This window comes from Ylistrum balloti, unplaced genomic scaffold (assembly GCF_031769215.1).
Source record: "Ylistrum balloti isolate Yb309-2 unplaced genomic scaffold, AGI_CSIRO_Ybal_v1 Utg369980, whole genome shotgun sequence".
Lineage (NCBI taxonomy): Eukaryota > Metazoa > Mollusca > Bivalvia > Pectinida > Pectinidae > Ylistrum > Ylistrum balloti.
The window spans coordinates 96,356-117,554 of NW_026782068.1; the positions used below are offsets into that span (position 1 = coordinate 96,356).

Below are 21,199 nucleotides of genomic sequence, written 5' to 3' on the forward strand. Positions count from 1 at the left end.
GGTTTATTTAATTTGAATTCGACAAATAATAATGGAAGTTTTATGAATTTTACCAATTGTGACGTCACTCTGATTCATAATGAATAATATCTCATGCAGTGTTCATTATTATTTCGTTAAAATTGTGTGAAATTCAAAAAAGAAAATTATTTTTTATATTGCCTTTAAAACACAATTCGAAAGCGATTCGGAAAATGTTGCGTTCTTCCATGAATGTCAAGTTCTAGCCGAAGCGGCTACAGTACATTGTAATCACCTTGTGCATATGTTTTTTACCATCTCGTCATACTATTTTCTATCCCAGTGTAATACAATTACAGCCGAAAAAATTGCCAGCTCCGTACTATCTCGTACAAGACAAATGTCAGTGCCACCTCTTCAAGCTAGTCATTTGTCTGATGGAGGTGACAGTGTAGTCATCGCAACGTCACAATTAAACCTTCTACTGGTTGTGTTATAAGAACTATTCTATTGATATTATCAACTGAAGAAAGTGTTCCAATATACAACTACTTCTCACTTTCTTATTTATTATTTTTATATAAGTTTTGGCATACATATATAACAAACTTGGGTATTAATGTTCATCAATTCAACATAGTCACTCCATTATTAAGGTTATGTAAAAAACACGCAAATTCATTATAGCCACACCATGAAAGAAGAGACAGCAAAGAAAATACCAACATGTCGACAGAATTAATTCAAACTTAAATTCGATGAAAAAATATGAACAAAACTCGTATATACGTCTTCTGCATCAACGACAACATCCACCATGTCATTTTTTATCAACCCACGCAAGTAATGTCAAAATTCCAAAAGAGAACAAGGTATACAACAACGGAATCAGACTAACGAACACCAAATACGTGCAACTTCATAACGCGTAAGAAAATGTTTTCCCAACAAGATCCTTACGACGACCGTAAAACTGCCCCATAATATTCATCAACAGGCACCTGTCTGTGACGTAAGATAGCTGTATCTGCACGTCTCTCTTGAGCTTGTTAGTGATGACAGACTTAAACATAATGTTAAACTTCATGACTCAGTTACGTAAGACAGCTGTATCAACGTCTCTCTTGAGCTTGTTAGTGATGACAGAGGTTTAAAAATAATGTTAAAGTTCATAACTCAGTTACGTAAGACAGCTGTATCAACGTCTCTCTTGAGCTTGTTAGTGATGACAGACTTAAAAATAATGTTAAACTTCATGACTCAGTTACGTAAGATAGCTGTATCTGCACGTCTCTCTTGAGCTTGTTAGTGATGACAGAGGCTTAAACATAATGTTAAATTTCATGACTCAGTTACGTAAGACAGCTGTATCAACGTCTCTCTTGAGCTTGTTAGTGATGACAGACTTAAACATAATGTTAAACTTCATGACTCAGTTACGTAAGACAGCTGTATCAACGTCTCTCTTGAGCTTGTTAGTGATGACAGACTTAAACATAATGTTAAACTTCATGACTCAGTTACGTAAGACAGCTGTATCAACGTCTCTCTTGAGCTTGTTAGTGAAGACAGACTTAAAAATAATGTCAAACTTTATGATCAGTTACGTAAGACAGCTGTATCAACGTCTCTCTTGAGCTTGTTAGTGATGACAGAGGCTTAAAAATAATGTTAAACTTCATGACTCAGTTAAGTAAGACAGCTGTATCAACGTCTCTCTTGAGCTTGTTAGTGATGACAGAGGCTTTAAAATAATGTTAAACTTCATGACTCAGTTACGTAAGATAGCTGTATCTGCACGTCTCTCCTGAGCTTGTTAGTGATGACAGACTTAAAAATAATGTTAAATTTCATGACTCAGTTACGTAAGACAGCTGTATCAACGTCTCTCTTGAGCTTGTTAGTGATGACAGAGGCTTAAAAATAATGTTAAATTTCATGACTCAGTTACGTAAGACAGCTGTATCAACGTCTCTCTTGAGCTTGTTAGTGATGACAGACTTAAACATAATGTCAAACTTCATGACTCAGTTACGTAAGACAGCTGTATCAACGTCTCTCTTGAGCTTGTTATTGATGACAGAGGCTTAAAAATAATGTTAAATTTCATAACTCAGTCTTATTTTTAACAGAAGTGGGAAAATCATACTACAAAGCAAATTTTTAAAGTAATTTCGTTGTATTGCAAAATCTCATGTTTACATGAACAGAATCAATAAATAAAATACACCTATGAAAAGCTATTATTTCATTTCTATCTTAAAGTCATGATTTTTTTTCTAATCCTGACACTAGTTTCCTATTGCCTGTTATATCGACTTTGTTTAAACATAATATATTTCTAACGAATTTTCACAAAGGATTTTAACCAGACGACCTCGTGTCATGTCAATGATAAATAGCTTTACGTATTTGCTGACCTTCGTCCTCGTTCAAACACTATTGTATTGACACTCAATAAAACAAATATACGTATAGATATGTCAATATTAAAATATATAGTAAGTAAAAAGTGTTTGTAATATTAAATAAAAAGTTAAAGAATCAAACTTTTAACCAATTACTTTGATTTGCATAACTTAAAAAAAATCTCACTCATACGATGTGCAAGAACAATATATTACTGTTAAATTATCAATTGAATTGGAAAAGAAATATATTTTAATACCTACCAACACAAAGTTAAAACCTGTTTTTATCTACAAATATAAATCTCGTATGTGATTAATACTTGTAGAAATGTGAAAATATTTATGAGAAACCAATGTTTATACTATGTGAATAGTTTACAAATACCATAGCAATTATATATCACATCAAAACGGTCCCCTTTGATTATTTGTTCAAATTTATTGGGAGCTTTTTATGAATCTTGTCTTTGTGTGTGGGTAATTTATAGATAATTCCAAATCGACTCAATAAGATATTTCATATTGATAACGAAATTAACTTTAAGGTGTATTACTGAGAATCTATTAAATTTCTTATTTGACCCAAGTGTGGATGATAAACCTGGCATGATGTTTGTTCAAGTATGAAGTCGTTGAATATATTAAAAGTTCTTCATTACCGATTATTTACACAGTAATTTGGTTTTGTTTGTGGTGACCTTTCACATCGATTTATGTATAATTTATTGGTTTCCTAGTATTTATACATTTTTGTGTTATATTGTTGGTGTTGTTTTGTCGTCCTGGTCTTTGGTGTTGTTACTGCTGCCTTTGTTCTGTAAGTAGGACTTCGAATACCGTGAACCTATTTTCCTTTCTGTGATACTTGATTGGCATCCAGTGTTTAGGGTTTGACTAGGAGTGATTGCAGTATTCAAGAAAAAATACATCTGGTTGAATAAGTATTATCCCTGTATTGGTAACTTTTATCAGCTTTTGATTATGGTACATGGTAGATAGGGGGAAAACACGGTAGACTGTTCGTCTTCAAATTAGTTCTGTTAAGTATCATGTGTATTTCGCGAGAATTAGAGACTTCAAAATAATAATAAAACAAAAACAAAGAAGGGGAAACCAATTTGCTTGGATACGAGTGATACGTTTCCAGTAAATACATCAACTGTCCGATAAACTTATCAATAATCCGATATTTTTCAGCATATTCTAAAATACCGTTCAGACAGCAGACCGCTTTTCTTCGCCCATAGTGAATGGGGTATATTCCGTAATTCAGAAATGAACGATAAATGTTTGTGGGGAATTTTACCTAGGGGAGACGCAAAAAAAAAAATAACTAACTAAATTAATTAGATATGTGGAGAATAAATAAGGATGGAAACTGTTTAATAATATCACTTTATACAAACCTGAAATTTGAGAATATATAAAGAATTGTTGGAATAAAGAATGAAGGATGTTGATTTGTCAGCATTGATATGCTGCATTTGACTTGTATTCCTTATATGGATATTTAGTCTAGTAATATATATTTAACATCATAATGTTACAAGACATTATAAGTAAACATCACTACAATATATATATATATATATATACATTGTATATACTTTACCATAGGTAACCCATGGTAATAAAAGCATTGATCCTAAAAGTACGTCCGATTACAGTTACTTCTCAAATTCAGATAATATATTTTTAATTTCAATATAATGATTTAAGTGCATATTCTTTGTAAATATTATCATGTCGCCTTATTTTTTTCTTTTTAGTTATTGTAGCGTCCCCACTCACTGCTAATCACCGTAATGAGAATCGGTCCTCCAAAGTCTAGTTATTAACATTGGGTCAGGGACTCGAGATATCTTACCCAGTCCTTCATACATCTCGACAATTATCACACGACATCATACCGTATCGTTTTAATCTCACGAGACACATAGATCTCTTTTTTCTCAATGATTTGCTTTTAAATGGCTATAAATTGAGTAGTCGAAGTTGATATAGATCTTACTATTAGAAATCATATTCGTGACTGAACTAAAACAGTGATAATTATACCGTGATGGAGTGAAATTTATATACTTTGCATGAGAGTCTTTTAATGTTACAATATTTCACACGGTGTCTATATGACATTGAGAACAATTCTTTGTCTTCAGTGTAATCACTGCGCTCAATACATGTAGGCCAGGTTTTCGTGTGATTGTGTATTGAATAGACAAGAGAATGGTGTGAATGAAAGAATATTAAAAAAGTAGTGCAGAGTAGTAATGAAAATGATAGTAATTTTGTGTTTGATAAAAATGAATGCTAATCCTATTTCAAATACATTGTATGTTCTGTTTAACTACCACTATATCATCATTTCAAGGTTGTGCAAAAGTGATTTTATATCTATTTGATCATCATCATACGATAAAATACAATGTAAATAACAGCAATTGTGCAAGGTAGGAAAAGTACTTTTGCTATGTGATCAATTCATTCACTATTACTTGTTCAATTTATAACTTATTATTCTTTTCCCTATTTTTTCTCCGACTTACCATCATATTTATGGCAAATTATATTTTTTTAATGTTTGTTTGGTATATCATAACTAGTCTCCTAACGTTTCTTGTGATTCAGTTTAAGCTATAGCAACTGTTTTGTTTAAACAATTACTGTTTCAATAAAACTATACAAGTGTCTACTGCAAAACCACATAGTTTCGTGTAGCTCAGTATTTTGTGAACACTTACTTTCGCTTATCAATATAATTTAATGAATCTACTACTAATTATAAGAGTTTATGATCGGGGGAATAAGTATATCAGGACAACCAACGAAATAAAGCGAAAATAAATCCTCCGCGAAAATTAACGAGTTTAAAGTATAAGATATATATGCTCTCTCTCTCTCTCTCTCTCTCTCACTCTCTCTCTCTCTCTCTCTCTCTCTCTCTCTCTCTCTCTCTCTCTCTCTCTCTCTCTCTCTCTCTCTCTCTCTCTCTCTCTCTCTCTCTCCAGTTACAAACCACAATCTAATGTGGTGTATAACTTGATGTTATACAATGTAATACACAATGTAATAAAAAAAACACTTCTAGTGACAGCTTTTCATTATAAGATTCAGACGCGGCGCGGCGAACAGACTTAAATATCACTATACCTCTCTAGTAAACAGCCGGGGCACGAAAAAAAAATACCGCGGTATCTAATCTTAATTGTATACACTGGAAGTAAGTTTAAGTATTCCGCATGAAGGCATTGGTAATATGTTTTTTGTATCTATAGTCATGATTTGTGATATTGGTGCCATAGTTTGCATAGTAAATTATCGTTCATAATTTGCAGATATACGACAAACATCACATCACGATATTGTAAAAAGTGATCACTGGGATAAAATTATTGATAATATGTTTCTTTGAAAGGTCGAACGGCCCTGACTTTAAAGATAGTTATAGTGTATCATTTTTTTCTATTGTTGCTGATAAGTAGTGGCCGAGGTAAATTGATTGTTCCAACATGCAACACGAAGCCTTCAGTGCGTGAAGGTTTTTAAATGGTGGTGCAATATGTGGGACGGCTGAACAGTATTATGCATACTGTAACGCATACGTAAGTTTCTCCGTCGAACTCCTGATTTACCTTGTAACTTCTTCAAATATTCCTATGTATTAAAACCAGGCCTTCTTATATAAAATATAATAATTGTAAAAAAATGTGCTACCTTGACTGATTTGTATAAAAATGATACTGTAAAACCATTTATCTTAGTGTGGTTTTCATTTTTGTTGGTTTCGTGGGTACACCTATTCGATGAAATTCATATGTCCACAAACTTATAGGTTAATTTAATCATATCGATTGAGATTTATTCACCACCAAATCAAGAGTCCAAACCATGGCGATTTAGTTGAAGTGAATTAAGACAAATTTAGATGTATATGAACCACGATAGTATGTTACAGTCACATAATTACCTCGTAATTGCGGCTTCGTAAACTTGTAATTAGGAATTAGTAAACTTGTAATTATGACTAAATAAACGTAAAATTACGACCATGTAACCTTGTAATAACGAGTAGTAAACTTGTAATTGCGACTAGTAAACTTGTAATAACGAGTAGTAAACTTGTAATTGCGACTAGTAAACTTGTAATTGCGACTAGTAAACTTGTAATTGCGACTAGTAAACTTGTAATTGCGACTAGTAAACCTGTAATTACGACTAGTAAACTTGTAATTGCGACTAGTAAACTTGTAATAACGACTAGTAAACTTGTAATTGCGACTAGTAAACTTGTAATTGCGACTAGTAAACCTGTAATTACGACTAGTAAACTTGTAATTGCGACTAGTAAACTTGTAATAACGACTAGTAAACTTGTAATTGCGACTAGTAAACTTGTAATTGCGACTAGTAAACCTGTAATTACGACTAGTAAACTTGTAATTACGACTAGTAAACTTGTAATTGCGACTAGTAAATAATTACGACTAGTAAACTTGTAATAACGAGTAGTAAACTTGTAATTACGACTAGTAAACTTGTAATTACAACTAGTAAACTTGTAATTGCGACTAGTAAACCTGTAATTGCGACTAGTAAACCTGTAATTACGACTAGTAAACTTGTAATTGCGACTAGTAAACTTGTAATAACGACTAGTAAACTTGTAATTGCGACTAGTAAACTTGTAATTGCGACTAGTAAACCTGTAATTACGACTAGTAAACTTGTAATTGCGACTAGTAAACTTGTAATTGCGACTAGTAAACCTGTAATTACGACTAGTAAACTTGTAATTACGACTAGTAAACTTGTAATTGCGACTAGTAAACTTGTAATTACGACTAGTAAACTTGTAATAACGAGTAGTAAACTTGTAATTACGACTAGTAAACTTGTAATAACGAGTAGTAAACTTGTAATTACGACTAGTAAACTTGTAATTACGACTAGTAAACTTGTAATTGCGACTAGTAAACTTGTAATTACGACTAGTAAACCTGTAATAACGAGTAGTAAACTTGTAATTGCGACTAGTAAACTTGTAATTACGACTAGTAAACATGTAATTGCGACTAGTAAACCTGTAATTACGACTAGTAAACATGTAATTGCGACTAGTAAACTTGTAATTACGACTAGTAAACCTGTAATTACGACTAGAAAACATGTAATTGCGACTAGTAAACCTGTAATTACGACTAGTAAACTTGTAATTACGACTAGTAAACTTGTAATTGCGACTAGTAAACTTGTAATTACGACTAGTAAACTTGTAATTACGACTAGTAAACATGTAATTGCGACTAGTAAACCTGTAATTACGACTAGTAAACTTGTAATTACGACTAGTAAACTTGTAATTGCGACTAGTAAACCTGTAATTACGACTAGTAAACTTGTAATTACGACTAGTAAACTTGTAATTACGACTAGTAAACATGTAATTGCGACTAGTGAACTTGTAATTACGACTAGTAAACATGTAATTGCGACTAGTGAACTTGTAATTACGACTAGTAAACATGTAATTGCGACTAGTAAACTTGTAATTGCGACTAGTAAACATGTAATTACGACTAGTAAACATGTAATTGCGACTAGTAAACTTGTAATTACGACTAGTAAACATGTAATTGCGACTAGTAAACCTGTAATTACGACTAGTAAACATGTAATTGCGACTAGTAAACTTGTAATTACGACTAGTAAACATGTAATTGCGACTAGTAAACTTGTGATTACGACTAGTAAACATGTAATTACGACTAGTAAACATGTAATTGCGACTAGTAAACTTGTAATTACGACTAGTAAACATGTAAACTTGTAATTACGACTAGTAAACATGTAATTGCGACTAGTAAACTTGTAATTACGACTAGTAAACCTGTAATTACGACTAGTAAACATGTAATTGCGACTAGTAAACATGTAATTGCGACTAGTAAACTTGTAATTGCGACTAGTAAACTTGTAATTACGACTAGTAAACTTGTAATAACGAGTAGTAAACTTGTAATTACGACTAGTAAACTTGTAATAACGAGTAGTAAACTTGTAATTGCGACTAGTAAACTTGTAATTACGACTAGTAAACTTGTAATTACGACTAGTAAACATGTAATTGCGACTAGTAAACTTGTAATTGCGACTAGTAAACTTGTAATTACGACTAGTAAACTTGTAATTACGACTAGTAAACATGTAATTGCGACTAGTAAACTTGTAATTGCGACTAGTAAACTTGTAATAACGACTAGTAAACTTGTAATTGCGACTAGTAAACTTGTAATTACGACTAGTAAACTTGTAATTACGACTAGTAAACTTGTGATTACGACTAGTAAACATGTAATTACGACTAGTAAACTTGTAATTACAACTAGTAAACTTGTAATAACGACTAGTAAACATGTAATTACGACTAGTAAACTTGTAATAACGAGTAGTAAACTTGTAATTACGACTAGTAAACCTGTAATAACGAGTAGTAAACTTGTAATTACGACTAGTAAACTTGTAATAACGAGTAGTAAACTTGTAATTGCGACTAGTAAACTTGTAATTGCGACTAGTAAACTTGTAATTACGACTAGTAAACTTGTAATTACGTCGACCAAGTGAACTTGCAATTACAACCAAGTACACTTAAAATTACGGCAAAGAAAACTTACGAACTAGTAAACTTGCAATTATTAATCAATACCAAGGCTCGATTAGAAACAGTTATTTTTTCATGGGAAATGAAAGTCAAACATATCCTTGGTGCGAGGACAGGGTATTACATGCTCAGTGCTAAAAGTGAATATATTCAAACCGATGGCTTTCTTGTTGAAAGCGTACTGCAAAATCTTCGTGTTCCTGCTGTTAAATGATGAATATTATTCATATATATCTATAACGGACATGATTAAGCTACAAAGATGGCTTCTCGATATGTCCCCACAAAACTACGACATTTAGCAGTGTTTGCTTCCTCTGTTGACGTATGAAAAGAAAAAGAGTTGAAACAAATACGTAGAATTCCTAATAAATTGTCTGGAATCATGAAATGGACACACCTTTTCCGTGCATTTCCATAACTGCAATCGCATGATAATACTCTGGGTTCAATCTTTAAGAGATTGATGATAGATATTACTCGAGCGGATTAAAAATATGCAAATTACGAAGTCTTAACGTTACATGATCGTTTTTGGGTAATTAAAATATCTCCATCCATTACGCCCCCAATATTCCAACCCGCACAGATGCCTGTATTTATTAATTTTTCTTAGATAAATCCTATAATAGTTTTTAATAAACTAATTAAGCTGAAACAAACAAATATGTTAAACTGACTTACATTTGAGACTCAGCGAAAGCGTTACCAAGACATGAAGAAACCCAACTATCTGAAACTGCATGTTGCCGATCCACCCCATGCCCAGGAAACGCACGTGGGCACTTGGATCAGGTATGCGGAAATGGGAAGTTGGTACTTTGACAAGAGAGTTAAGGCATTCGGAATAACAGCAGTACCCATTAAAAATAGATGTATACACGTGACTGTGAGGTGTGAAGGTTAAGGTCGATTTCATTTCATCGTTTGGGATTTCTGTTACACAAGTCAAGGGGAAAATGCATATAATATTGTGACAAGTTTTGTATTGATTTTAAATGAATATAACTTATTAAGAACATAATTAAGTCAACCGTAACAACGTATCGTCCGATCACTGATATCGATCAAGTGAAACTCATTTCAGAAAAGTAGTTCATTTGTCTACATATTGTCATAACAAATGCATATTCGTGGGACTCAAATTTCGCTGTTCTAAAAAAGAAATGTATCTAACACTAGGGATTGAGATTATCCAAGAGACTCAAATTTCTCTGTTTTTTTTAAGAAATACATTTGAGAGTAAAGAATAAGACTACCCACTATATCAACAATATACACCCCCCCCCCCACACGAAAATTAAGGGTTTTACAGTATGTAAACATTTAAAGATTATCCATTTTCATATTCAGACTCTTTTCGCGTGATTGAACTGTTATCGATACCTGGTTTGATAATAGTTGCCGCTTGTTAGATTTTCCTGTGTTCAGGCCCCTAGCATCACGGCCAAGTGCTAGAAAATCAAATCAGCTGCAGGAAACAGTTTAGTGCAGCGTTTAACTATGTTGAATTTTAACTTATCGTTGTGTTTGCTGCTGGTGTGTTTTTATCACAATGATATACGTTACACAGTCATTTCTCTTAAAAGAAAGTACCTTTAAAAATTCTGAATAGAACTGAACCTTTTATGGGTTTGCGATCTATTTTATACCTCGAAGGTAATACAACTTTAATTTTCATGGAAAATGTTCCTCTGTTATATTGATTAATAGTTTACAATGTATATTGAAAGTTGTTGAAACGTGACAATAGAGTATTAATCGAAGATATTTTTAAAAATCAACGCTACAATGTTATTTTATTAATGGGACAATGTTGGATGTATATTATGAACTCCGCATGTATATGCATGTTGCATCAGCTTGATTAACCGTAAACATCCCCTTACATAATATGTATTGTGATACGCCGTGTCATTGGCTAGTCAGGCGTAAACATTGTGATGAAAAATTAATTTCAATTAAGACACTATGATTGAATTTATCGTTGATACCGAAATCTAAATATAACTCAAATAAGTTGATGTAAGCCATATTAATTTGAATCTTTACTATAGTAACTTTAACTGTGTTTTGTCATGCTTGGTTGAGCAAAAGAAGCGTTTTGATCGAATGATAATGTTTTGAAATTTTCATTTTACACACACACAATTTCTGACAAATTAATCATAACAGGTACATTCGTATACCTGTGACAGGGTATATGCTAACTATAAACCACTCTGTGTGCGTGAAATGGTGAAAAAGATTGAACAAAAAGCACACAAGTGAATAGTACCTTTTGATATAAATTTAGAGTTAGATAAAGTGGAACCGAATGAAGAAAGAAAATGCATCACGCAGCAGTTTCAGCCTTCTAGGTCTCCTCAATGGCGCTAAGAGCCTAAATTTAGAAAATTAATGCTGTAAATGAGGAAATCGTTTCAATTGCTTGTTTGCAATGTAACCAATTGGGTGGGAAAAGTATTAATGTATTCTTGACGTTTTTTCAATCCCATATTCACGTGTGAAATGGTATGGTGTCACCTACAACCACGTAAGCTTACCCTGTATGTTCAATTCTCCTCCCATGTTATAACCTTAAGAGTAACCTTATCAATAACACAATGACCAACGGTAACAAAGAATACGAAATCAGAGGTTATCCATCTGTTTATAGCACATATGATTTCTTGACGATATGTTAAAAATTGACCTAGTTCTGCGGATAAGAATGTTTTGTACGAATTAGACGGAGATATTATTAAATGGCTATTGGCCATTATGTATGCTACAATACAAATCTCTGCCATAGGACCAGGGGGATCATGTATTACTAAAGATATGAAGCAGCAAAGAAAATGTTAACGAAATCTTAATTCAAACTCAAAATCGATGAAACATGACCATACAAAAGTACAAGGAGAAAATGACCAGGTGTTCATTAGAGTAAGCGTCTTTTGCTTTATCGACGACACCCGACATGTGAATCATTGACATTCCTATACGTTCCTACTGACTGTGGATTTGATAAGAAATATATATAAGTTCGGAGTATAAGCATTATAGGTAAATCACGATAAATAAATACACAATATACTACAATCTTCGTTGTATTCTATTCACACTCCAGTCCTCATCTCCCATCCAACCTTTCCTTATTAATTTCTTGAAATATACTCCTTATTTGCTTCAAGCTTCGAGCTTGTCGTGAATTCGCAAAAATTGAAGTCATCAAAAACAGTCGTTAGTACATTACTAGTATCAGGCCAGGTGTTAACACGTTATCAATATATAAGGTAGTTGCATGACTGATAATGTTCGTGCAACTATCAATTTACAAGTTCCCGTGGCAGTTAATTTTAATGGTTGTTTTGACTGTACAGCTCAATTTATTGGTGCTTATAATTGTGAAACATTAATACTAAGGCATAATATGTTGTTATAATGACATATTGGTTACATCTGTAGAATAAAATGGGCGAGTAATCTTTAAATGGCCCAAGGGTGTTGACATAAGTACACACTCTTAGCATTAAAATACTTCGACGTTTACAGTATTAACCTCGTTAAAATTCAAACCCACTGTAAATGTTGTGACATGCTTATGAAAAACTATTCATAAAAATACAGCATACCATAAATATTAACTTTAAACAAATGTAAATCAAATTAGCTCCAGATTCTTGACAAATCTCATTTCAATAAAATGCTATATCAACAATGATACTTTACATTAACAGAATTGCAAATTGCTCTCGATTCTGGACAGATGTGTTTTCAATGAAATGCTTACAACAATAATAACACTTAATATAAACAGAACTTCACATTGCTCTCGACTCTGGACAAGTGTCTTTTAAATGAAATGCAATACCAATATTGATATCAATTATAAAAGTACACGTGTACTTAAACGAATTGTTTATTGGTCATTCCAAGCACAGTGCAAGGACAGCGAGGTCATGTTGTGGACACTGGTCAGGAGTTGGAGACGTCTATATTGACGGAGACAATATGTATAGATAAAGGAAATATCTCACATCCTACTAAAACGATTTACTGCAAAGTACGCACAAAAGGCTACATTACATATAGAAATTTAACTTTTATATGTCAATAATTTTTTTAATTACGGGTCTTACTGCCAAGATGGCCGCCACGAAATGGGACGTGGGGTTGAGGTGACATCCGCATTTGCTCGTAATTGCGGTACTATTTTATAGTGCTTTCGTTAAAATTAAGCCTTCCCAACTATTAAATGATTAAATAGATAAGATTTTCTCATCAACTGATGTCAATGTACTAACAGCAATATAAAATGTATTCTATAAGTAGAGCTAACTTACTTAAAGATCACGAAAACGAAATAGAAAATACCAACATGTCAACAAACAACAAGAAAATACCAACATGTCAACAAACAACAAGAAAATACCAACATGTCAACAAACAACAAGAAAATACCAACATGTCAACAAACAACAAGAAAATACCAACATGTCAACAAACAACAAGAAAATACCAACATGTCAACAAACAACAAGAAAATACAAACATGTCGACAAACAACAAGAAAATACAAACATGTCGACATGATGAAAATTCAAACTCAAATTCAATAAAGCAAGGGCAAAATATTAACAAACGAAAGATTTACATTGAGACTCCTGTAATGTACAAGGAGAATAAGACCAGGTGTTTCGGAAGAGTAAGTCTTCTGCTTTATCGGCGATACATCATTTGTATCAATTTATTTTAATTATTGATAAGACATGATGTGTTTACTAGTAAACATGTACAGTGATCGAGGTATCATATAAGATTATTACACATTATACCTGATCAGGATTTGTCAGGCGTGACTAAATGTGGAGTCTCATTTTTTTTCTGAATACAAAACTAAAAATCAAAACTAAAATTCTATGAAGACACACAATTGAATGACACATGTTAATATGAATTTAGAATTAGATACAGAAGAGCCAGTCAATGAATAAAAATCAATCACACAGCTGTTTCGTCCTAGATCTCGTAGATGCTGTTGATGGCCTTGATTTTGACCCCTATGGGGCGACTGTAGAAAATCTTACATAATCAAAAGAAAAGGCCAAATATATATGGAAAGCTGCACGAGACTCATAATTAGACAAATTTCGTAAATTTTATTTTTCAAATTCCATATATCTGATATTTTCAGAGGAACGTCCAGTATATGTGTCATTTCTGAATTCGACGTGCCACTTTAAGAATGAATTAAAGCATTGCATGCAGGTTTCGGCAAACCTCGGGACTAACAGTCCACCAGCAATGTCTACCATCTTCAATCTCTAAGATTGTTCACAAACACACAAGTGAGTCGAAGTTAGGTCAGATACAATGGATCCAAACAAAGAATTAAAGTACATTTAAAATTGTTTCGTTTTTCTAGGGCGAAATTATGGCAATATATTCACGACATAAATAAGACCAGATGTCCAGGAAGACTGGGCGTTTTCGGCTTCAACCGACTTTCAGTATGTTATAACTGTTCTTTTATTGAGGCTGTTTGGATTTAGAGATATTACATACATATATCCCTTGCCTTACAAACTTTGTTATATTTCAAATTCCCAGATTCTTTAGTTTTCTTTCTTTTTATAAATTTTTGGTGCTTTTAGATGATAGATTACACTTCTTATACCCCCGCAACGAAGTTAGGGGGGTATACTGGAATCAGGTTGTCCGTCCGTCCGTCTAGGCGTCCGTCTGTCTGTAGACACATTTTGTCCGGCTAACTCCTCCTAAACCTGTAAACCGATTTTGATGAAACTTTACAGGAATATTAAGGATCATGTGTAGATATGCATGCCCCTTTCTTTTTTTTGAAGATTTTGGTTGCCATGGTAACTGGTCACTATAAACAAGTTTTCTAATTAATGTCCATAACTCCTCAGTTATTTGACCGATTGTATTCAAAAATTGTATAAAAAGATGTAATTCAGTAAGGCCAATAATTGGACATATTAGACGTTTCCCAAACTGTTACCGCGGAAACACAATCCTGGCCTCTGATTGGTCAAAATTTAGATATTGTCCAATTTTGACCAAATTTGGTATATAGGGTTATTAGGGGATGCCAAACATTATAAAATAGGTTTCGTTGCCATGACAAACATGAGTGTTTAGTGTAGATCAAGAACATAACGGCAGACATTTTTTTTTGTCTCTGTGGCCCTTCAGTGGAAAATATTACTTCAATAAAGATGTAAGTATTGCAAGACTCTTGATCATGAACAACATGTATACCACCCCTTCTGATTTCGAGAAATGCAGGCACATGCAGAATATGTCAATTACTCTCAGAATAACACTTTAACTTATCCATTGACTCGTTGATGTGTGTGTGTGTGGGGGGGGGGAGGTATTGGTCAGCCATCTAGGCGACAGTTCTAGTTTTGTCTGTTAAATGTTTACAATGTAGGTCATGAGCGTTTATCTTTCAAGGTTGGAAAAGACAACTAGATAAAACCATCTGTACACATGGTTTATATATAACATTGAACATTTGGTTGTAGGTCAAAGCGTTTATCTATCTATTGTTGGACGAGCCGTGCAAAATGTTTGGGAAAATGTTTTATACATCTTTTGTCACTAGCATTGTTTGTGCTATCAGTAGAGGGTCAGTTGCCGGAGTTCCCTTCGGGAATAACTATGCCCCCGACATTTCAAACTTCGAATTGCATCAACGTCTACGACTCTTGGAGGACCTTCAGGTGAAAGCTGCGGAGGAATCCATGGTGATGAGGAAAACCGTGGATACTTATCAAAATATGTTGGGGAAAGTTTTCACGGACTTAACAACATTAAATTATGAATTCGGAAAACTTCAAAATGAAAACCAGCTTCTCCATTCCAGACTAGATTATGTTATGATGAAAAACAATGACCTTCTAACACTGTGTGGAAAGAAATGTATGGATCCGGAAAATCTCGATCACTTCCGTGATACTGAAAACAAATTGGAATCAGATCACACAACCGATCGTAACGATTCGTATCCCTTTGTCTCCACTCCAGTGGAATCTCATGTAGATCCCAATACTTACAAACTGACCAAACCACTACATTCAAACCCAAAGCACGTCATCCGTCAATCACCCGTACCTATCCTCGGAGCGAAAAGGGTTTCAGAAGATATAGGTTAGTATGTGACAATACACTAGTCTAGGTGTGGTAGATTAAGACAAAGTGTACTTATCATATTCCATCTAGATATCTAGATAAGGTGTTATAAAGCTTACTTGACATACAATTATTTGTCAACATACTTTGAAATCATTAATTTTCGTGGCGTGTTTATTTTCCTTCATTTTATTGGTACTCCTAGATATGTTTACAAACTAATAAAATCAGTTTAGGTAGATTTATCGAACTGTATTAAATCAAGTATCCACAAACGTAAAATGTTTCCTAAACATGTAGATTAAGATGTGAAGATCTGAGATCTGTGGTTTGAAGCCCCTAACCGGAAACGGTTTGTGTTTCTTAGGAAGCTCGGGCTTTTAACAGTATATGCTGACGTAGTTTTGGTCCTTCACAAAAATGCTGTAAATTGATTGATCTAGATGCATGCGACGTGCATCCCGTATGTTGTTTAGTGTGATATTCACCAGCTAATACAACGAAACCCCTGTACAAAATGGCCCTGGCTTTCCAGGGAGTAATGTACCATTAAACAAACTTGATTTATTGAATTTTTTTGTCGTCGTTTTGAACTCAAAAATCAAGACATTTCTCTCTTGGATTCAATATGAAACAAAAAATAAGAGTCAGAGTTTACAGTATTATAAGAAAGAAAACATATATTTAGAAACTATAGCAAAAATAAAGTTTAGCCGCCCTCTTACGACCATACGATAGAGCAGAAGGTGCAGTTCTTACGCCCCACCTGCAAGACAATGATATTAAAAGGGAGATCGTTTATCTAAAGCCAACATGAAGTCGGCTCTGCTATTTGAACCTAAGGATGTACTTGCACTGCCACGTAAAAAAAATCATGTTCCTGACTTTTTTTCAAAATTGAGATTGAAATTTATTGCAATAAACAATTATTGAACTGGGAGGTAAGTGGCTTCACCATCTAGATTTTAACATTTCTTATAATTTATATTTTCCTCTGTCGCTTCCTTTGTTTCAAGACTTCGGGTCCTTAACATTACTGGAGAGACCTAGAGGGACGAAAGAGCTGTATGACTTACAATATTGACTCTAACTGTTTAAGTTCTGAATCTGTATTGAAAGACGGTATTCACTTATGTGTCTGTTGAATTTTTCCTTCTCTAGGTGGACGTGGCTTTTTCGCAAAAACCAGTCAAACACTGAGCTCTGTCTCCGTCGGCTATACCATCATATTTGACGATATAATTACAAATACCCACAACGACTACAATAGTCACACTGGTGTATTTACCTGTGACCTACCTGGACTGTACGTCTTTACCTGGACAATACAAATCAACATTCATTTTTTAAAATCACAACTGATGAAAAACGGTGTTGCTGTGGCGGATGGTTTTACGGGTGACGATGTTAGTTACTGGACGTCTGAGACAAGCACTGCAGTACTTTCATTGGTACATGGTGACGATGTTGTGGTTCATGTATATGATAATGCTGAATCCGTTAATGTTTTGCCGCATGTCACATCCTTCAGTGGTTTTTTGGTCTAACAGTTGATAACAAAATAGTAAAGAAACGAAGGAAAACTTTTACACTGTAAAAGCTGTCATTTACGAGAGGTTTGGATTGCCGCAATTTTCGACGATAAAATAAAATGGTAAAAAATAAATACATTGAAAATGGTAGCATTGTCCATTTCATAATTTCCGTGAAAAATCTTTTTGGTTCAATCTTTAAGTGAAAAGGGGAAATCCAAACCTACCAATAAAACGTGTTTACATGAAGTATCCGCTTATCAGAAAATGTTGACAAAATATGGACCGTGGCATCCAAGTGTAATCTGTTTACAGAATACTTCCATGATAAAAATCAGAAATTAACCAAAAACTTATTTTTATTAAGAAATCAGTAAAAAATAACAATTAGAAATTAAATAGAAAAGTTTCTTTTCATACAAATGTAGATAACATTGGAATACTTTGTAACGAAGTACATATATCAGTGGCGTCGCTGTCTTTGACCCTGTCCTGTTTGTCGGACATGTCGATCAACGTCGTAACAATAGGACAAAAAATTGCCGCGCAACAGTTTGATTTAGGAATTACAGACAAAAAACTCGTATTTGGTTTCAATTCTATTTCTTAAGTTTTATAGCTGTGGTATAAAAGATTTCTACATTTTATCCGAATGAAACCTGTGACCTCGATTTCTATGTCTACAGTAACCTCTTACCCCGCTGCCAATTTACACTTTAACCTCTGACCCCGGTGTCTTTCTTATGACCTCCTTGATTTCTGAGTCTGCCGTTACCTTTGTTCCCGATGTTGATTTATATCTTTTTACTGTAACCTTTGACCCCGATGTCTAAATCTACCGTAACCTCAGACCCTGATGCTAATCTATATGGTAACATTTGAACCAGATGTCTATATCTACTGTAACCTCTGACCTTGACGTTAATGTATACTGTAACCTTTGACCCCGATGTCTAGATCTACCGTAACCTCTGATCCTGAAGCTAATCTATATGGTAACTTTTGACTCCGATGTCTAGATCTACTGTAACCTCTGACGTTGATATTAATATATACTGTAACCTTTGACCCCGATGTCTGGATCTACCGTAACCTCTGACCCTGATGTAAATCTATATTGTAACCTTTGACACCGACGACAAGAGCAGATTACCCTTCAGTACTAATCCTTGAGATTGTCATGCATGAGAACGCTTAATAATAGAAGCATGCATATATGTCCTATTTAACTCACCTGCAATATTCGTTGAAAAAACGTGTGAAGCCAGTTTATATATTCATTGTAAATATACATGATATTCAAAAACCTTTGTAGAATATACAGGCAGTAAACACGGCTCAACGTATTTCGTATATCAATTTTGATTGAAAATGTGTAGCCATTTCGTTTTTTTTTATTCCCAACAATTGCTTATGAAATATGTTTAAAAACTCGTATCTAAATTAGCATGGCGCCAGATGTTTATTACATAAGTGTATTCCTATTCATCAAAACTCCGTCTTTATTACAACCCAGATTGTATAATTGTCAAGGTAATTATTACTTCTACATGGGACGAAGTATTTAGTTATTTGTTGTCTGTAGAATTAAAAACGATTTTTACACGAGCGTTTTAGCGTCTGACTGAAGTTAGAATTTATCTAATACACATTAAGAGAGGTTAAAATTCCCAAGAATCTTATCGCACATGTATAAAATCCTCTTTATGTGATTTCGTTTCACAAAATCGAATTTTTCATATATAATGGATACATAACTGAAATATGTATGTATAATTTCATCGAAAAGGAAATTCAACTCTATACTACGCTTTAAAATGTACTAGGTCCTGGGCTGGTATTTGTCATTTTCTAGATGTTAGCGTTTTGGTTTTTATTAGTCCGTGAATCAGTTCCCAATTTAGTGCATAAGACAGCTTTTTACTTTTTCTGTGGTTTCATACTTAGGTTTCCTAGCATTGAGGGCGATGGTTTGGTCTAGGTTTGCATTGTTTAACGTCCTGTCAACAGCTAAGGTCATCTAAGGCCGACCTCCCGGTGTATGTGAGATGAGTTGGTCTGTTTTGATATTGTTTAATATCCTATAAACAGCTATGGTCATTTTACGTCCTGTCAATAATTAGGGACATTTAAGGCCGACCTCCTGGTGTATGTGAGATGAGCTGGTCTGGTTTTATATTGTTTAACGTCCTGTCAATAGCTAGGGACATTTAAGGCCGACCTCCCGGTGTATGTGAGATGAGTTGGTCTGGTGTTATATTGTTTAACGTCCTATCAGCAGCTAGGGTCATTTAAAGAAGGTTAAATTTCTTTGGAAAGTGAGGCAAACCGCTTTGTGTTAACCTCTCCCTTGACATTTTGCCGGTCGTCTGCCTCCATGTTTACAATAAAAAATGATGGGCGATGAAGAAATACTTTTTTTGATTGGTTTACATAAGATGCGTGACGTAAATAGAAATTCCCCTTTATTAAGAATAGAACTAAAAATCGTAGAACACGTGATCATGCCTCGACAAATGAAAATGCAAAAAACGTGCTAATCAACAACATAACACATACACATATCGGAACGGAAACAAGCTTAAAGCTTGTATCATTTTTTGTTTTGTTGTGTGTGTTACATGTCGTTTTATCATGTTCAAGATGAAAATGGCACACTGGCAGTGCAGTTCCTGTGGAAAATTAACAAATTGCTAACAAATTCATGGTATTATGAATGGAATAATATGTAACGTTATGAGAAAAAAATTGATTTCAGTGTTTTACGCATGCGTGATAACCTTTCCGAACCCCGCGTGCCTAAATCTGACCCTCTCTGAACTCTTATCTTGTTATTCTACCTGGATGATTCTAATTAACTTTAATCACCTGTAAATGTTTTTTTTAAATCAATTATATATATTATAATTATGAAGTAAACAATGTGAGTACTGTTTGAAGTGTTTTTTTTCTCAAGTTTGAAAATTAACTTAAATTAGCGATATCATGGCCGCACTTCCCATAATATTGAATTTTCTTTCTTAGTCTACAGTAAGACATGCGAGGGGTCTGCCTGTATATCATCTACTCTTGTTTATAATAAACGAAGAGTAAAATTTTCCTTCATTTAAAATCTAAATAACTTTGAAATAATTACCGATATGATTATCGTAAAATTTGAATTTTGCATGTTCATTATATAGTATGTGCAGAGTGGTACGTCCCGTGAAGTATCACTGCTACAGAACGTGATATTCTGCATATGACAAAATTGTTAAGATATCACGGCAAGAACAGCTCATGAAAATAAGCGTTGTTCATGAAAAATATTAAAACTGACTTCTTCAACAATTGTTCGTTTAGGTTTTAGTTTTACAAATCCTTTTTCCAGTAAACATATTTATCATAATACTTGTGAATACCTTAAATTTTTATGTCATTTTTCAAAGAGACGAAAAATAGTTTCTCATTCTAAATTTAAAATCATTTCTTGATTTGTTTTTTTTAAATGC

General features: G+C 33.7%; 1 protein-coding gene across 1 annotated transcript in view; it reads left to right on the forward strand.

Annotated features, from left to right (window-relative positions):
- The window catches only part of LOC132547803 (fibrocystin-L-like), a 111,832-nt gene that overhangs the window by 9,422 nt on the left and 81,211 nt on the right, over positions 1-21,199 (forward strand). Inside the window, exons 2-6 of the mRNA XM_060211606.1 lie at positions 7,344-7,426; positions 7,533-7,539; positions 7,722-7,791; positions 9,725-9,828; positions 15,650-16,194. Of these exons, the coding sequence (XP_060067589.1) occupies positions 7,344-7,426; positions 7,533-7,539; positions 7,722-7,791; positions 9,725-9,828; positions 15,650-16,194 (809 nt within the window). The remainder of the gene's footprint in view (positions 1-7,343; positions 7,427-7,532; positions 7,540-7,721; positions 7,792-9,724; positions 9,829-15,649; positions 16,195-21,199) is intronic.